Here is a 19,047-nt window from a genome sequence, read left to right on the forward strand (position 1 = left end):
TATTCAAGCCACTCCTCGGGAGCACGCCGCCGCTCTCTCTCCCCGGAGAGGACCGAGAGGATGCCATTTCGGTGCACCAGATGAGGGCGGGCCACCGGGGCAGCTCGCTCCAATACGGCACCGAATCGGCTGTCTCCACCCCACCGCGTGTCAGCAGTGCCCAGACAAGCGGTGCCCAGCGGCGCTCTGCACCGTGAGCCGAGAAGAGGCTGATGTGCCCGAGCACGTGCTGCTCCGCTGCCGGGCCCTCGCTGGCTCCCACCGAGGTATTGGGTTTACGTGGAAATAAAAACTAATTCGAACGCTCAAACATGGGATAGTGTACAAAGCCCCAAAACACTCTGCCTGGTTGATATAGCCTTGATCAGTATATGTGCACATGTGCTTTATATGAAAAGGGCTTAATTTTCGCACAAAAAGGCACCTAATTTTTGGCGCAAATCACTCAGAAATTTCGGCGCAAAATCGCTTGCGCCGAATTTCGGCGCAAGATAGTCTCACAGGCATCCGGCATAGTGTATGGATGTTTTCCAGTCTGGCATGGGGTTAGGTAAGGTTTGATTTTTGTTTTGTATTTGTATCACATGTAAATATCAATCTGGATTCAGGATGTCAAATAGTGCAAGAATGTACAAAATGTATGCCTGAAAAGTGAATCACTCTTTCTGAACATTTACTAAAAGTGGTAGTTTAGTACGCAAAGGTTAGGCTAGGGTAGATGATGTTTTTTATCTTCACCATAGTTTATCTACACAGTAACCAAGAAACCCTCGTCCAGACATAGCAATAGGTAGGCATGGCAAATCATCAAAAAGTTAATATTTTTCTGCTCATCAGCATTTGACCAAAATAAGGGTTCTAGCATGTCTGGTTATTTCAGGTTATGTTAGGTTATATGAAGGTGAGGTTAAAACTTAAACAAGCTCCAAGACATATATACGGGCTTCATCTGAGATTAATATTGAGCTAGGGGTCTGGGCAAGGGTCTGGGTACCCACCTTCCTGTCAGGCCATGATACTAAAAGTGAAACACCATCCTGCTATCTGAGGCGGCCCAGGAACCAGCTCAAGCAATTACAATGAAAGTCAACAGTCGTGCGGGCATTACACCACTCCTCATTAAAATATATCAAGTAATTAGTTAATGACGATAATCCCGCCACCACAAATCTTATGAAACGCATCAACATTGACCTTTGATATTCCGAAAAGAAATATCCATAACACTGAACTCTATAATGATCCATATGATTTCAAGCGAACGTGTTCTTACGCAGCTGTGACATAAGCTGCGCATACGAAAAACACCCGCTAGACCAATTGATGGCGAATAAACCTGTTGATGAAGAAATACTTGTCTCCCATTGGTCTGTGAACACAATCTGCAGGAAACGCAGCTTAAACTACAGTTAAATTTTGCAGGAAAATCTGCAGAAAGTAAGAAAAATGCAATTTAAACATATTTAGCCAATGAGTCTGGCCAATCTGTTGATATATTCCGATAGATATTGAGCACGATCAGTCATTTTGAAAGAATTACGGTCCGACTCTCTTTATTTTTAAAGCAATGACGCATAATATGATTATTGAAAAATTGACAAATATATTTTCTTGGAGGGAAAAGTGGGACTAGCGTTAAGGTAAAAATCAAAATTAATACACTGATCGAGACCTCGCTTTCAAAAGTATATATCAGTGCATTTTCGCATCGAATCTCTCTCAATCATGAACAAACTTGGGCAAAAACAGCAAGATTGCCTGTTTTGTCAATTCACACATTTTCATATTTGGGGGCAATTTTAAAGTCGATGGCCAATGTTTTCAAAGCCAACATTTACACAGGAAAAAATACAGCTATTTTTCTTCCAAATTCATTCATTTGTAGAGTCCGACTCTCTCTTGTTTTCTCGCAGTTTCCGTTGTGCTCTGAGAGAAACGATCATGTGTATCATAAGCGTTTGGCTCACTTCAAGACGGCAGAATTTGCACTTGCATTTTCTGCTGTGTGGAAGACCAGAGGGAGTCAGCTAATTTATGACAGAATGTGCTTAAAAAATGACTGGCGAATAATATCTTTTGTCAGTGCCTGACAAATATTTATATTTTAAATCACGCTCTTCAGCTGTCAAGTGAGCTCCAAATGGCCTAAATTGTCAGCTGTTTATCATCCTAGGTCAGCTCAAGGTCACAGACGTCAGCTGAAGAAAGTGGTGACTATTGGCCCTGTGCTGAGCGGACAAACCGGTGTTACCTAGTATTCTATGTACCGTGCAGTTCTCCCGCGCAAAAGCCCCGCGCTCGAGTTCGTCAGCTTGCCGCTAGAGCCACTGCGTCATTGGTGCTGGACGATTGAAATAATCGGGCGGAAATATGCATCGCAAGAAAAAAAGGTAAAACGTAATAACAAATTATTCTATTCTTTTAATTGCATGAAGCATAACACCCTAAACCATTTTATTTGGCAGTTGGCACTTACCTAACCTTACTGCACCAAATCCGAAATCGACAAGCGTAAACATGATTCGGAGTCCTTCCCTTCTTCGTCTCTCCGGTTGCCAAGGGGTTGGAGCTGGCCGCTCGAGCTAGCCAGACGAGGAGGTTATAATGTCAGCTTGCGCGCGAGCGCGACCGCGCCGCCAGCGTTAAACTTTTGTCAAGCTGGACGCGTAGACTTCCAGCGCCCAGGCCCCAGCGGTATGACCAATGGCATTGGTCATGGACAGTAGCGGCGGAACACCCAGGGTATATTGACTTACAGGAACACCTTCAAATTGAATCGTTTAACCCTCGCCCCGCTGGGGGGGGGGTAATTTGCCCCCTCCCCCTGTGGTTTTTCCTGAATAGCAAGAAAACGGCGTTGCACAGCGGCGCCAAATTTTCAATACCTTCCCGTTCATCAATTTGACACCTTTACACAAAATTTCAAGTCTTAGGTCACCTTAGGTCAGGAGTTATTGAGGTCAAACTGAGGTCATGTTCGAGCAAAAATCAGCAAAAAACATGAAATCTTGAAACGCTCACAAAAGCTACAGTTACCAAACAATTTCAAAGTTCTTTATATGGTCACGTAGACAAAAGACAGCGCTACAAAACTATTATCTCGGATTTTCAAAATTTTGGGATTTTGACCCCCAAAAATTCAAAAAATTGTTTCTTTTAGAAAAACGCAAAAAAAAATCCCAAATATTTTTTTCCGAATTTCGACAAAACGGGAATTTATGTGATAGTCCCTGCGCTCTTCTATATACATACCAAATTTTAGATCGATGCCTCCTTTTTGGCCAAGTTATAGCGAAAAAAACTGTTCAAAATTGATGACGTCATATTTTAGAACTCAATTTTTAGCTATTCTAGACCACGTAGCGCAAAACAAAAACCACCATACAACTCCCCGTGACGAGCTGCATCAAATCGATACCCAGTTTAAACAAAAATATCAACTTTCAAATTTGACCTAATTTGACCTGACCTTGACCTGACTTTCACCGGAACATAATCTGCACTGACCCCAAAGGCTGCCTGACCCACATAATCGTATTTGGCATATAAAATGACCCAATAAAACATGAAGTCACATGATATTTTCATATTGTGACCCTCAGTGACCTGACCTCTGTGACCTGACCTGGTACCAGTGGCCACAAATAGCAAAATATGTGTTTGACGTACATTTCCCCGTCGATGATTTTCAATGAAATACATTTTTTACAACGCATTTCTTGAAATGCCTGTAAACGGTGAAAAATCGACATTTGACCTGACCTGTGTGACGTCATCGGTTTGACCTAGGTCAATGAAGTTGGGTCACAAGGTAGGTCCCTGTTGGGGCTATCCAACACCGTTTACCGCTTGTAGCTATGTTGCGTGGTTCGCGAGATCTTAGGGGGTGGGGCAGCAGGGCGCGTTGCTCGGTTATGACGTCCGTTTCGCAAGGCGACAGCCGAACGTCTCTCCCGTGGCCGGGCAGACGTGAGACGGGCCTAGCGCCGGGTCTGCGCGTCGATAAGGGTCATTTCACGCTTTTGTGCGGCTTACTTTGATCCATCATAACACTGAGTTGTGTGATTGCGCCTTATTGCCGGCTGTGAGAGACACATATTAATATTTGAGAATATTTTTTCGCTACATATTGTTCTTTTGGCATTCAGCTTTCACTGGAAAACGAAAAAAAATGCATATGATTTCAAGAATGTCCTGGACAGCTCGTTGAATAAAAAATTATCACGCTTTTACAAAAACGCAATTTTTGAAAAAGGCCATCCAACGATTTCGGTAAAAAACACATTTTTGCAATCAGCTCACCGTCAGCTTTCGAATGGTATATTTCGTTTCTTTTGTGGATGAAATGACTTTCCGACGAACCGTGAGTAGGTACCTTTACGACTTACCTACGCTCAGTTTATAAGGATTTAAGTCATAAGAAGAAGCCCTATGTGCTTCTAATTTGTCTTTCAAATGACAATCTCGGTTTATTGATTCCTATTCAGACCCGTTTTTAACAGAATTTTGGAAACATTACCATAAAATCCAAATATTGAGTTTGTTGAAAAACTCGGCCGAAAATTTGTTAGAGACGTGCTGTCTTTTACATTCCAATTTTTATGAATCGGTTCATAAATGTAGGAGTTATTAAAATTTCAGTGGCGTCAAGACCACCAAGTTTATAGACCTTCGTTGAAAAAAACGAGCGTGTTGCCCGTGACGAGAGGAAGCCGATGATGCCCAATTTTAAGGTTCTAGGTCATCGGTTGACTTGACCTTCCAGGTCAGGTCAATGACACACTAAAGTCTTAAAAATCAGAACCTGTTAGAACGTCGTAAAGTGTGGCTGCTAAGGTTTTTTTCGGGGTGCAGATCACGAATACCAAGTTAGTTTTGATCACAGATGATGTCTTTATGCATTTAGGCCAGGTCGGGTCAGGTCAGGTCAGGTCAACCAGTAGGGGTCCTGCCGGGTATTCGTAGTACGTGTCAACCGCCTCTGACAGCTTCGTAACGTGTTACGAAGTCATCAAAACTACTTCGTAAACGTTCAAATGGCTGCTAAATTCGAATTCAGCTAAAAAAAAACTTGCCTAGAAACATGTAAAACTCGAAAAAGTGAACCGAGGTCATCAAAACCTGACCTGACCTTCCGGTGACCTTGCCCATGGATTGACATACACCCTATAATGCATGGGACTAGCATCATATCATATGTTTGAGCGCTTGAAACCAACGAAAATATTGCAAACGCGCGGCTAAATGGAGCTAGCGAGCTCAAAGTTGGCAGTGCCGGTGGGGGTAACCGGACATGACAAAAAGTCAAACGGGATAAAAGTTAAATGGAAGAAAGTCAAAATGTACCTATAAAAGTCAAAACGTCAAAAAGTCAAAAGTCAACTCAAAAGTCAAAAGAGCAAAAAGTCAAAATGACAAAAGGTTAAAAAGGAGAAAAGTCAAGCGTGAAACAGTCAAAACGGATAGGTAAAAGTCAAAAGCAAAAAGTCAAATACGGAAAAGTCAAAACAGATAAAAGTCAAAATAAAAAAGTCAAAATGGATAAAAGTCAAAATGTAAGAAGTCATAAGTACCTAGAAAGTCAAACCGACAAAAAGTCAAAGAGTTGAAAGTCAAAAAGACAAAAGTCAAATGGCAAAAAATCGTCAAAAGTCCCCTGTTATTACGTGTTTTTCAGAGAAATTATTGTAAACACATCAATATGAAGACATTTGCCGTTTTTTTACGACGGCCATCTGGTACACATTTGGTGCACATCTGGTGCAGATTTGGTCAAATAAGGTTCAGTGTGTCTCTGTTGACAACATCTGCTATTGTCATCCCGCTTTGATTTGCGCCTGACCTTGGCCATAACCCGCGCCCCGCTGGGGGGGGGGGGGGGGGCAGAATCTGTCCCCCTCCCGTTTTTCGCCAATAACTTCTAAACGCGTTACGCCAGCAACGTCAAACTTTCAGTACCTTATCATACATCAATTTAACACGTTCCCTGAAATTTTGAGCGAAATCCGTCGGAAATTGTTTGAGAAATTGACGTTTTAGTGGCGTCATGTTCGCCATTTTCGCCTTAAAAACGGCAAAATTTCAAACGCCGCTAACATCTTCATTTTTAAAGGAATCAAGACGTAACAAAAAGGTTATACGTGATTCTACTTTGTCTATCAAATGGCTATCTCGGTTTTTTGAAAATGTTGGATTTTGGCCCAAATTTTTTTCAAAAGACTGACTTTTTTGGGAAAATAATTATAAAATCCAAAATTTTGAGTGTATCGAAAAAAAAACGGAATATATGTCAGAGAAGTGGTCTATGTGCACCTACATACCAATTTTTAGAAGAATCGGTTCAAAAATGTGGGAGTTATTCAAAATTTTATGACGTCACAACACACAAATTTTTTGAAAAATGATTTGTTTTGGAAGTTCGAGACCTCCTACGGAAAGAAAAATAGCACCATTCGATTTGCCGTGAAAAACTGCATCAGATAGACACCTTTTTAGGCCTTAACAACCAACTTCAAAATTTGACCTCACTTGACCTGACCTTGACCTGACCTCGACCTGAAATTCATCCAGAGGTGGTCCATATCACTTATTGAGTGTGCGTATTGAATTCTATGAGTAAAATGACCCATAAAACATGTGTCGCACATGCCCTTTTCTATATTTTGTTTTTGGTGACCTGACCTGACCTGACCTGACCTTGACCTTGACCTTTGAATGACATTGTATGCAACGAATATTGTCTTGGTAGTCTAAGAACACGTTTTGGGCAATCAGTCTCAGTCCATTCTTCGGCAACTACGGTGCAAGGCCGATACTGTAGAAACTTGCATTTTGTACCCTTGACCTGACCTTGACCTGACCTCTGACCTACTTAAGCAAAAAAATTCTCTTAAGATCCGCCTTGTTGAGAGCTTTCGATTGCCGTTTTCCCCGTCTTTCTACGACCATCGGTTCGGAAGTTAGACAGGGGGGGGGGGCAGAATCTGCCCCCCCCCCCCAGCAGGGCGCGTATGGCTGAATAGCCCAGCGGGGCGCGGGATAAGTGTGGCAGGCCAGATTTTGTACTGGACCATTTTGAGTCAACTTTGAGAAATGCATAACGTACAACGGTGGTAAATCGTTGCTATAGGTATAACACAGTTTACCCACTCCGGGTGTGAGGGAGGGGTGTGGGGCAATGAGTGCACTGACGTGGTGCCCTCGGAGGGCCGGTATGGGATTAAAGCTCAGCGACACCGGGCTTGTGTGGTGCCTTCGGTTATCGGTAGCACCCTCAGAATGGACCTTGACCTTTCGAGGTCAACATATATATGGTTCGATGCGGATTGACGAGAGGATCACGATGGTGCCCTTAATTTGTTCCTAGCTTGACCAATTCGAAAGTTATTCGAGACAAACTCTCCCCATATTTAGCGCCGCCATTTTGACTTTTTTGACCCCTATGACGTCATCTTTGACCTGACCTGAAAATGACCTCAGTAAAAATTGTAGACCTTGTCCGTGCGTATCCCATGCCGTTTACCGCTTGTCGCTATCTTGCTTCGTTCTCGAGATCTGAGGGGGGAGGGGCGGCGGTCATCCGCCCCCCCCCCCCCCCGTCGGTTCTAAGTTGGCGCAGACCCTCGTCGGTCCGCGGGTTAAGCTTATTTGACTTTTCACTATTTGACTTTTATCTTTTTGACTTTTTGCGGTTTTGAGTTTTGCCTTTTTGACTTTTGCTTATTTGACTTTTTGGCATTTGACTTTTTGTGTTTTGACTTTTTGTCATATCGTCGGTGGGCGATATTTTGTACGAGGATCGCTTTTTCAAAATTGGGAAAAATTGTGTTTTGTAGTACCTACCTATTTATATTTTTTTATTTTTAGGGGTCAGAATGAAAAATCCAATACTTCGAAAATCTGAGATAGCAGTTGCAGTTTTGTAAGCACTTCCCCCCAAATCCTTTTTTGGTCTAAAATAGCAGAACTTACCGACGTCACTCTGACGTCATTCGTGGCCAACCTATCATAGAATTTTGAAAAAAATATTCTGGCAATAATGTGTAAAATTGTCCTGAAAAATTGGTGACGATATCTACGAAACTTTACGAGATATCGACTGAAAAGGAGAAATAAGCCCATTCAAATTCAAAATGCAGGCACTGATGACGTCGATCGCGATGGTTCTGCGCAGGCGCATAAGGGCGTTGTTGTGAGCAAGGTTGTGAGCCTGCGCAGGGGGGTCTGCTCCCGTGCTTTTCCGCTATCAAAAACTGGCAATAGGCTGGCTCAAGGCCGTTGGACAGCGGCCGGCGCGCTGATTGGCTGACGGCTGTAAATAGGGCGGAGCTAATATGGTGACGTCACAGATCACTCTGCCCGAAGGCCGATAGTGTTATAGTCAATGGAGGGGAATATTGTGCGCCCGTTTTTTCCTACTTTGAGTGTCACGTAAGGTCTTCTTCTTTATTTTGGTACAATTGAGGTCGTTCTCGTGGCTGCTACACATCAACTTTCCATTCGTTAACGCATTTGTCCGATTTAGAGCGTCTTGAACGTCGAGCTAACACCATGGTGCCGAACGAATAAGGTACCGAATCGCAGTTACCACGAATAGAAAACAAGCCGTATCAATGATCAAACTGATGTTCGTTTCCGGAAGACACAAGCAACTTCTTGCCTATGTGTTGGATTTTTATGTTATTGTCTTAATCTATGTGTTTTCAATGTCGTCCATCTAACCCTCACCGGCCGAAGGGGGAGACGTGTGCCGCCCCCAAACCCATGGGTTTATCGCGATAGTTCGGAACACGCCGGTGATAGAGAGGCAAAACTTGGCCTACCTGGTCTTTCCTTCAAGCCGGATCTTTTGACACCAACTGCATTTTCGGGTCAAGTCAGTTTCGGGTCTATGACGTCATAAGTGAACCTCTGCACGGCCCCACAATGTCGTGACTTCGCAGCGCTCTCACAGTGCACAAGAGCCGAGGAGCTTTCACAGGGAGATGAACTTACAGGACCTAGTATCCATGAGAGGTCTCACAGCTTGTATGTCTTGGATTTTTCCTAAGGGTCACCTGAGGTCAAGTCCTCACCATGACGTGACCTCGCCATTATAAGTCGATGGGAAAATATGTATACGATACCTATGTAAATATGGATCATCGCCGGATGGCGCCGGCAATGATCCAGAACTATGTCAAGCACACAGAATCGTGATTTCATGCACACGATCCGATGCTTCACTTTTGTATTGCTGACCTTGTGTGACGTCATTTATGACGTCGATAAGGTCATAAGTTTTTCGTCAATAGCTCCTGATCAAATTGAGCTAGCGTAGCGGAGTACGGAAACCCACCAATGGACTCGGGAACACCTGTCGAATCGAATGATATGCGATATGACCTCCTTCGACCAACTTGGTGACCTGAAGGGCTCTGACATGACCTTCACCCGAAGTCAACATTTTAGGTTGAGCTCGACCCAACAAAATGTATACCATTCGACGTGCCTGAGCCAGGCAAACAAGATGCCGTCAAAATCGCGGCTCTGTGAACATTTCTGACGAAGTTGTTTGCCAAAAACTGACACTTAGCTTGGGCCACTTGACCGGACCTCAGATGTGACCGGTTAACCTGAGGCCTTGAAATCGGCTACTAATCGCTGCGTAGTGCGTCTCGTAACGGCGCATACGTTTGTCTTCTCCGCGAAAATCTAGCTCAACCAGGGGCGAAACGGCGAGTCTTAACAACTAACCCCTCCCCTCTCGGCCGGGGCGTATGAAGAAAACCAATAGGTCCGGCGAGGTTTGGTTTAAGAAATACGGCTAGTTAACGATAGGTATTTTAAGTAGCACTGTTTCTTAAGGTGTTTGTATACAAGCGCTGCGCACATAAAAACAAAAAACAAAAATGTTGGCTGGCACGGCCAGGCAACGGCTCTGCATCTGTACTGTACCGCTGCTTCAGGCGCTTTATATATTACAAGTGCTTTATATAGGTATTAGGTGTACATTACACAATATGAAATTTATCATTTCACGATTCAGTACGCATTAGTGAATTACGATGCTATCTAGAATCAGAAACGGTCCAGTTGCGATAAACTTTTGAAATAGCGAAAGAGAAACAGCCACGGATGGGCTATGGCGAATGCATTACCTACTCCAAGAGCAAGATAGAGGAGGTTGGAGCAGGGCCCTCCTTGACTTTGTAGGGGCTAGAGCTGCCACTTGAACAGGGAAGCAATATTGGAGGAGTTTAGATGCGTTAGGAAGTGAGACTGGAACAGACCCATTGTGTCCGGTAGATGGGTGGAAACTTACCTATATCTAAGAGGTAGGTAAGGCGGAACGTTTACAAGTACCGATTGTTATGTTAATTCTAACGGTTCATTTTTCCTCACTGATCTGTCTGGTGAAAATGTGAGCTGCTAGCTGAGCTTAATGACCGGGAGTAAACGCATTTTAGCGTTAGTTGCATTGCAGCCGACGGGCGCAGAGTGATCTGTGACGTCACGAATCAGTAGTTCTCCCGCTGCCCATAGATGACGCTAGTGTGGTCTACGCATCCCGCCCATAGATGGCGCTGATACATGTTGCCACTTCTCGCGGCCGGAGCAGCCTACCTTTCTATAGAGCCTTGAGCCTGCGTCACTACTTTCTGTGCGCCATTTACGTCGATGTTGTACGCGACCTTGAGAAAAAGTTTCGATTCAGCGGTTTACGACTACGATCTGCGATTGTCGATCTGTTAAATGCTAAACTAGCCTTCAACATTTAATTCAAGACTTTTATTCATGTTCCTGGCATTCCTAACTACATTCAAGTTGTGCTAGCGTCGACAGAGAAAGGGTAAGTTGAAATCAAAGGAAGGCAGGTTTGGGCTCGTGGGTACGCGGGCCTGAAGACTTGAGTATTTTTGGCCATTTATTTTGAATGCTCGAAGACTTTCCACTGAAATTCCATGGCCCTATATACCCTGAAATTCCAACTGAATCACAGTCACTAGTGATGCACATGTGTTGAACCTTGTTGATAAAACAGGGCAGCTACCAAAGTACCTAGGTACCTACATTTTCCGTGAAAATTGCACATTATCTAATTAAGCATGCTGTATATCCACCCAGTGGCTGCTATTTTTTGAAAATATAGTCCTGTGTACATTTGATGGGTGCAGCATGTCCCATGCATGTCCCATGCTGCCCATGTAGCATGTAGGCTACATTCAAGTCAAGACTGCAAAGCGTAACAACTTGAACTGAGTGGACAAGTAACCTCAAATTTAAAATTGTTTCTGCACTTTAATTAAGTAGGTGTAGGTACCGGTGGAAAACTGAACTAGAACTCCAGTCCAATCATTCTCCAGTCAAACCAATTTTTGTATCTTCCTTATGTCTTTTTTTGAAAATGTTGCATCAACTGAGTAATTCTGCATGGTACATGCATGGGCCTGCACTGACCACCATTCCACGTAAAATTGCATCATATCATGGAAAATTGGTACCCCAGCTAGATGCCTCTAGTCAGTGTTGGAATTATCATTTTTGGTTGTGGTCCCAGAGAATAAAATCTTAGCAAGATAACGGTCAGCTTTTTGAACAACCAAGCACATCAACATGTGTGCCATACTTGACTATGACTATATGTGACTAGAAATAAAATTCACAACTAAAAATGGTATATTTATATTTCCATGTATGCTTTCTAGTCTTTCACATGAATCAAAATATCAAAAATATTGCAGATGCTGGAGTATCAATTTGTGTAGGAGGATGCACTCTTTTGGACCCACCTGGGATACGATAAGTGTCTTGTTTCCAAGGCTGGCTGCCTCAATGAGATTAGTGCAATCTTGGTTCAAGAAAAATTGATCCTTTTCATGCAACTTGATAACGAAAAACAGTGTTGTTGACCACAGCATGGTCCAGTACATCTTAAGAACAATAATAAAATGATTGTAAGTGATCACAAAGAATATTCAAAGCAGGAAAATCTTTTTAGGTTGTAACCTCAAAATTCCTAGTGTGAATAGAAGGTGAAAACATTGAAATTTGGCCAAATAATTCCCTTAATATAATGATTCTGTTTTGTGTATGTGGAGGTTGTTATCACATTGAGTGGTTTGACCAGCTTCTGAGACCATCATAAAAAATATACTAAAAAATTCAGGTTCTTCATCACTAAGTAGCTTGTGTGTTAACATGTGGTACATTGTTCAGATGTGTGGTGGCTACCCAAGCTTTTGGTGTCAAGTTCAGTCATAATATATTCTTTTTTTGCAGCTGAAAGTGACAGGCAAACAAGTAAGTAACAGATTAATAACAGGAATAAATCATGCCTCTCTGAAGTCTGATTTGCTATGTAATATGCCAAAATAGGTACCTCTTTTCATTATCTATTTCTCTTTTTCTTTTCTTTGTGCTGTCATGGTTGTTTTCCTACAAGCAAATTCAATTTTCCCCCAATCAGCCTACCCAGATTAAGTTATGGTATTACCCTTGTTGGAAGTTGGAGGCAGATTAATGGCGATCACACCTGGGTTTGAACCTTTTGCTGATGGGGTCTGGTCTGTTTTTTTTTTTTGCCCATCTGCCTGCCTGTCCCTGTCTGTCTTTCTCAATCTGTGTCTCTACTCTTCTATCTTTCCTCTCACACATTCTCTCGCCCTTTTTCACAGATGGACCAGGAGTATGAGCGACGCCTTGCGCGCACACCGACGCGTCCTTCGCTGGCCTCGCCCAGCAAGCGGCCGCCGCCGGCCAGCCCCACGGCGTCGCCGGTCAAGTCTCCGGTCAGCTCTCCGCACAAGGAGCGTTATGGAGACCGCTTCATCCCAGCTCGCGCCGGTGCACGGTGGCACATCAACTTCAACAACGTTCAGGTGTGTACTGCTCTTGTGACACCAGTGGCTGTACTTAACACTTTCGTTATGTGTTTTCGTGTTTTTCCTTGCCGAGGTTTCGTATTTGATAGTGTGATTGTTATTCTCTTTGAATTTGAGACTGTCCTGGACTCCCCTGATTTTCAATCTTAGCGCAATAGCGCAGCTGATTGGAGATCTCGTTATCCATGGCATCCCCGGTGTCGTTTGGCGTCACGCACATCCGCCACTCCCCGTAGGAGAACGCGCGGTCCATCTACGCGGCTCGCAAGGCACGCGACAACGAGTCGGGCAAAGACGGCCTGGCTTACACGTGCCTGCTGAAGAACGAGCTTCTGGATGCCGGCATCGACGACCTCCGGTCGCAAGAAGACGACAGCAGCCGGCGCGTCCTCTCGCCGGCCCAGTCGCAGAACATGCTGCACGTGAGTGCCGATAGGAGCATGGAGGTGTCAGAGAGGAACTGGATTGTGGTTTGGTGTGAAGATTAAGAAGCTCTCCCTTATGATCATCTGTCTGTTTGTCCTAGCAGTTATCGGTCCTAACGGAGCGCACTGTACTGGCCATCTGACTGTTTGTCCCAGGACCGAATATCCCGGTGGGCCGCACGGAACCATCTGACCTCTGTCTATTCTCTCTGTCCCTTCGGTACCGGTCCTGACGAACCTTACTGTACTGACCGTCTGGCTGTGCTTGTGTTGTTTAGTATCGGTCACGACGGACCCTGATCAGCGAGCCGTGGTCCCCTTCTCTACTGACCGTCTGTGCTTCGCTTCTTCTGCTCAGTACCGGTCGCGGCGGACCCTCATCAGCGAGCCGTGGTCCCCTTCTCTACTGACCGTCTGTCTGTCTCGTTTGTTCAGTACCGGTCGCGTCGGACCCTGATCAGCGAGCCGTGCTCCCCTTCTCTACTGACCGTCTGTTTGTCTTTCTTTTGTTCAGTACCGGTTACAGTCATTATGTTTCCTGTCTATCTACTGATGTTTCTTTTGTTTCGTGTATCTTTATTTAATTAGTTTGATTTCAGACACGACGCTGCAAATCAAGCGAATCGCTTATGCGGCTGTCTGCAGCATGTTAAAAAGCAATGTCTTACAAAATGTTTAATAAACTGATGATGATGATGATGATGATGGTGACCGGTCGCGGCGGACCCTCATCAGCGAGCCGTGGTCCCCTTCTCTACTGACCAGCGGTCTGTCTGTCTGCTTTTGTTCAGTACCGGTCGCGGCGGACCCTGATCAGCGAGCCTTGCTCCCCTACTGTACCTGACCGTCTGTCTGTCTGTCTCGTTTGTTCAGTACCGGTCGCGACGGACCCTAATCAGCGAGCCGTGCTCCCCGTACTCGCTGTCTCCGGTCAGTGGCCCCAGCCAGGCGCTCCTACGGTCGCCGAGGAAAGCTGTACGGAAAATCTCCAAGGCGCCCTTCAAGGCGAGTGACCACATACCAGCCAGCCACGAGTGGTTTGATGGTGTGTCTCAGGCTACACTCTTCAGAGGGATAGGGCGTAAACCACATTTTATTTGCGGTTTTTTGGTATTCGCTGCTATATCAATGTAACTGTCTTATCGTGTCATATCTGCGAAGTTTAAGGCCGCAGTTATTGGTGTTTTGACAGTTAAGTACCTCACCTATGTCTTCCGTCGCCGCTGAATACCGTGCCTTCTGTCGTCTCTGCCCTTTCTCCTGTCATCCCTACCTGTCACCGGCCTCTTCAGCACACCTGTGTCTGCTCTTCACCAATGACCGTGTCCCCTAACCACCCGTAACGGGTAACCATATTCTATAGCCTTACCCCGACTCCCCCTGACCACTCTATGTAACCTCCCCGTCCCGCGCCCAGGTCCTGGACGCGCCGGAGCTGCAGGACGACTTCTACCTGAACCTGGTGGACTGGTCGGCGCTGAACGTGGTCTGCGTCGGCCTGGGCCACTGCGTCTACCTGTGGTCGGCGCACACCAGCCAGGTGACGCGCCTGTGTGACCTGGCCGCCGATGGCGACTCGGTCACCTCCGTCTCCTGGAACGAGCGGGTCAGTCCGAGGGACGGGTGGGTGGGGTCTGAGAGGTCGGGTTGGTGGGGATCGGAATAAAGGACGGGTGTTCTTAGAGGAACAGGTTCTTAGGGAGTGCCAGCCTGCCAGGGATCAGAGGGAGAGACAGGTGTTGGAGGGAAGGGACAAGAGCATTAGGATCTTTCAAGGGGTTTGAAAGATCGTTCAGGGGCCCGAGGGACCTAATTGACGTGTAGGGTCTGGGAAGCACTATGTGAATAGATGGAGAGGGGCTAACGGAAGTGTAACGTGTTGAGTCAGATTCCTAAAGTAATGGTCCGCTATGCTATCAGATGGTATCTATCATATTTGGAGTTATCGAGTGTCTGCTGCTTTATCAGCACTATAAACTACCGTTGTGGTCAGTGATTCAACGAAGCACATAATATAACGCCGCCCCACGTCGTTGTCTATCGTGCAACATGGACATATTTATATCTACGCCACTCACATTCTGTCACTATCTCCCAAGTCTGACACATTTATCTCTCTCATCGCGTCGGCAGGGTAATCTCATCTCCGTGGGCACCAACAAGGGCTACGTGCAGGTGTGGGACGTGGCGCAGGCCAAGCGGCTGAACCAGCTGGCAGGCCACACGGCGCGTGTGGGCGCCCTGGCCTGGAACGGTGACACCCTGTGCTCGGGCAGCCGTGACCGGGTGATCCTGCAGAGGGACGTCCGACTGCCGAGCACCGTGCCGGAGAGGAAGATGACCGGGCATCGACAGGAGGTGAGAAATGAAGCGATAGACATAGCAGAGAGATAGAGGAGAGAATGGGAGGGAAATGGAGACGGAGCGGAGGGAAAGTTACAAAGGGATTGGGGAAGGAAGGAGGTGATTTGTGATTTTAGGACGGCCGGATTTCAGCGGTCATCGGTGGTTTCAAAGGAAAAGGCAAATCAGAGCTGGTTATAAGGACGTTGGTGGCGCCCTCGCTGTGTTGCCTGCTGTCGGTGCAGAGGGCTCTCAGTCCGCCATTCTTCGGTTGAGCGCTGGTGTCGTTTCAGTCGTCCCCGCTCTCACATAAACCCCTCACGTCCTGCTCGCCAGGTGTGTGGTCTCAAGTGGTCTCCGGACAACCAGTACCTGGCCTCCGGCGGCAACGACAACAAGCTTTATGTGTGGAACATGCACTCGACAACGCCCGTGCAGACCTACACCGAACACATCGCCGCCGTCAAAGGTATGTGCTCGATATGCAGGTACATTGTGTACGAACTGGAAAATGGGACTGCGGGTCTGTGTGGTAAAGGGTGATTGAGGTTAACTCGCAAGTGTAAAACGGAACGGGGTATGACGTCCTCCGTTGTGATTTATCGTTGTCGTGTGTGTTCTGCTTTCATAAATGTCGCACGTTTTCTTGTTCACTGGTTGTGTACGTGCTTTGTGACATTTGGTCGATGGAAATTAAGAAGTCTACTTTTATTGCGAAGATACTATGCCGTTTCCTGGCAGACATGGAGTATGCTTCTTCTGAACCGCTTGATTTCGGTCAGCAGGTGATCGGTAGCGTTCCTCTTTACGTTGGCATTCCGCTTCGTTGTCACGTCCGCCGATGTGTTGGCCGGTGTTTCGCTAACCCTGCCCGTGCTGAGCACCATGATCAGCCCCCTGACCTGACCTGACCTTACCTTACCTTACCTGACCTGACCTGTCCCCTCAGCGATCGCCTGGTCTCCGCACCAGCACGGTCTGCTGGCCAGCGGCGGCGGTACGGCCGACAAGTGTATCCGCTTCTGGAACACGCTCACAGAGCAGCCGATGCAGTGCGTGGATACCGGATCCCAGGTGAGACAAGGAGGGGACAGGGAAGGTAGGGGGATGGAGGTACGAACACGCTCACAGAGCAGCCGATGCAGTGCGTGGATACCGGATCCCAGGTGAGACAAGGAGGGGACAGGGAAGGTAGGGGGATGGAGGTACGAACACGCTCACAGAGCAGCCGATGCAGTGCGTGGATACCGGATCCCAGGTGAGACGGGGAGAGAGAGAGAAGGGGAAGGGAGAGGAGCTATTGTCTGGCACTAATGGCGTGAAACAGTAGTCACTATTTTCCTACATAAACTTTTTGCGATTTTTTTCGTCCGTTCTCATCATATTTCTTTAAAAAAAAGTCGACGATTTCTATATGTATATCAACCTGATAAAATTTTTGAGTGCTTGGTATTTTTCAACTCTGCCAATCAAACCTCTGACCAGTTTTCTTTCCTTTTTCATAACTGATGCATAGTTTAGGGAGATGAAAGTTCCACATTTCTGAGGCAGTCACCGGCTCCCCACACCAACCTCCATCTAACCCCCTCTCCCTCCCACCTCAGGTATGTAACCTGTCGTGGTCGAAGCACGCCTCGGAGCTGGTCAGCACGCACGGCTACTCGCAAAACCAGATCCTAGTGTGGAAGTACCCGGGCCTGAGCCAGGTGGCCAAGCTGACCGGGCACACGTACCGCGTGCTCTACCTGGCCATGTCGCCCGACGGGGAGGCCATCGTCACCGGCGCCGGCGACGAGACGCTCCGCTTCTGGAACATCTTCAGCAAGGCGCGCAGTCAGAAGGAGTCCAAGTCGGCGCTGAACCTCTTCACCAGTATCCGGTGAAGTGGTGAGGGGCATAGGAGGGCGGCCGGCGGCGCGTCAGGGCGCGGCCTGACCGACGCTATCCGCCCGGCGAATACCAAAGGCTTTAGGAGAAGGAAGGTATGACAGAACCGTATCGAGTTATTTTTGACTGGTTTTCAGCTACGAACAGCAACATTATGTTTATTTATGGTTATTTGTGTCTGAGTTGGTTTGTCGCGTGGTGTGTCGGGTGGGAGGGGGTGTTGTTTTTTGTTTCGCTGGCTGACTACGTCGGCCGGTTGCGGCGGCTAGCCGCAGGTCAGAATCTGAGTCGTTAGCGACAGAAATTGGGACGGGACGGGGCCCGCGCCGGCCAGTGGGTGTTCCCGCGGGACGGCGAGCCAGCCCACTGCGACGGCCGGGTAACGCCCCACATACGTATCGTATTTCAAGTACAGATATTGTCGACATGCTGATGCCGAGTTGTAATCGCGTGTGTTTATATTTCGTGCGAATACGTTTGATTGGGTTTAGTTGCCGTTAGCGCATGCGCAGATAGTCAATTCCGTGTGGTTTGCATCATACCGCAGAAGCTGCCAGGACAATCACAGCACAACGTTTGAGTTTGTATCGAGTACGCCGAACGCCTCTCTCTTTCTCCGACCGCGAACCGACTGACCCCAACCGGGGTCGACTGGGCGGGCTGTCTAGCCGCTCAGCGTCCGTGCAATTCGACCGCCACGCGCCATTGTCGCGACAGTGTAGCTGGCTGGGTAAGTGCCCGTTTGACGGTAACAGCAAAGCGTAACAGCTGCCACTAAAAGTCTAACTTTTTGTTCACGTGACTCTCGACCATTCCTGCATTGTCGTCGAGCGAAAATCTCGAGTTTGAAGCGATTGATGCGATTTTTGGTGACCCGCCGGCCGGTACCAGGCTGGCGAACCGCTGCGTTTGTGTGCGTATGTGCTGTGCTGTGTGCATTGCGTGTGCGTGTGCTACCCTTTTTCTACGATTCACTGACGCTTTATGTCTGATAGATTTGTGGAATTATTGCGGCAATACGGTCGCGAGATGCTTACGTTAGTCGGGACTTATGGCAAATATCCGAGCGCTAAGCGTAATACAACTGACTGGCGAGCATAGCGTGTTATTGATGTGGATTGTCTCCGAGAATACCTTTAGTAACTATCCACGACGATATGATCGGACTTCATAGTGTGATGGCAGGGGAGCCGTTTCGGCTGCGATCCGGGCGGGGATTACGACTGCTGGGGACAGTTGGGGAGGGGCCGTGCTCGGCTGTGCTCGTCGGGGCTTCACGGGCTGCACGGCGGCGGCCGGGCGGATCGATCCGTCCTGGCCCAGAGTCCGCGTCCGCCGGCGGGCCGGTGATAGCCGTCGCCGGCCCGGTGCTGTGTGATGGCCCTGCGCGCCTCGGGCCGACCCGCCTGGAGTGGTGCCCTGCGAGCCAGCCCCGTGTCCAGCGGTAGGTGAGACGCCGAGCGGTCGGGACGGGGCTCGTGGAGATCGCCGAGTGTTAGCTGGACTTGTATGTCAGTTAGTACGAACTG

At 47.2% G+C, this 19,047-nt stretch overlaps 1 protein-coding gene across 3 annotated transcripts; it reads left to right on the forward strand.

The window, feature by feature from the left end:
- Positions 1–10,596: 10,596 nt before the first annotated feature.
- LOC122379906 (fizzy-related protein homolog) lies at positions 10,597–18,618 on the forward strand. 3 transcript variants are annotated; one of them, XM_043362529.1, is made up of 10 exons: positions 10,614–10,831; positions 12,262–12,282; positions 12,657–12,860; positions 13,100–13,285; positions 14,162–14,293; positions 14,706–14,894; positions 15,422–15,646; positions 15,968–16,100; positions 16,581–16,705; positions 17,236–18,618. In XM_043362529.1, exons 3-10 carry the CDS (start codon positions 12,657–12,659, stop codon positions 17,512–17,514), a joined length of 1,473 nt encoding a protein of 490 aa, XP_043218464.1. In that variant the 5' UTR covers positions 10,614–10,831; positions 12,262–12,282; the 3' UTR covers positions 17,515–18,618. The 3 variants fall into 3 exon arrangements, with proteins under 3 accessions (XP_043218462.1, XP_043218464.1, XP_043218465.1); XM_043362530.1 differs by having other exon boundaries at positions 10,677–10,831; positions 12,199–12,282; XM_043362527.1 differs by lacking the exon at positions 12,262–12,282 and having other exon boundaries at positions 10,597–10,831.
- The last annotated feature ends 429 nt before the right edge of the window (positions 18,619–19,047 follow it).

This window comes from Amphibalanus amphitrite, unplaced genomic scaffold (genome assembly GCF_019059575.1).
Source record: "Amphibalanus amphitrite isolate SeventyFive unplaced genomic scaffold, NRLGWU_Aamphi_draft 000087F_arrow, whole genome shotgun sequence".
Taxonomy (NCBI): Eukaryota; Metazoa; Arthropoda; class Thecostraca; order Balanomorpha; family Balanidae; genus Amphibalanus; species Amphibalanus amphitrite.

Coding starts and splice junctions, on each gene's coding strand:
- LOC122379906 (XM_043362527.1), top strand. CDS start 12,657: ATGGACCAGGAGTATGAGCGACGCCTTGCGCGCACACCGACGCGTCCT. Junction 14,895..15,421: donor CCGTCTCCTGGAACGAGCGG/GTCAGTCCGAGG, acceptor TCGCGTCGGCAG/GGTAATCTCATCTCCGTGGG. Junction 15,647..15,967: donor TGACCGGGCATCGACAGGAG/GTGAGAAATGAA, acceptor CCTGCTCGCCAG/GTGTGTGGTCTCAAGTGGTC.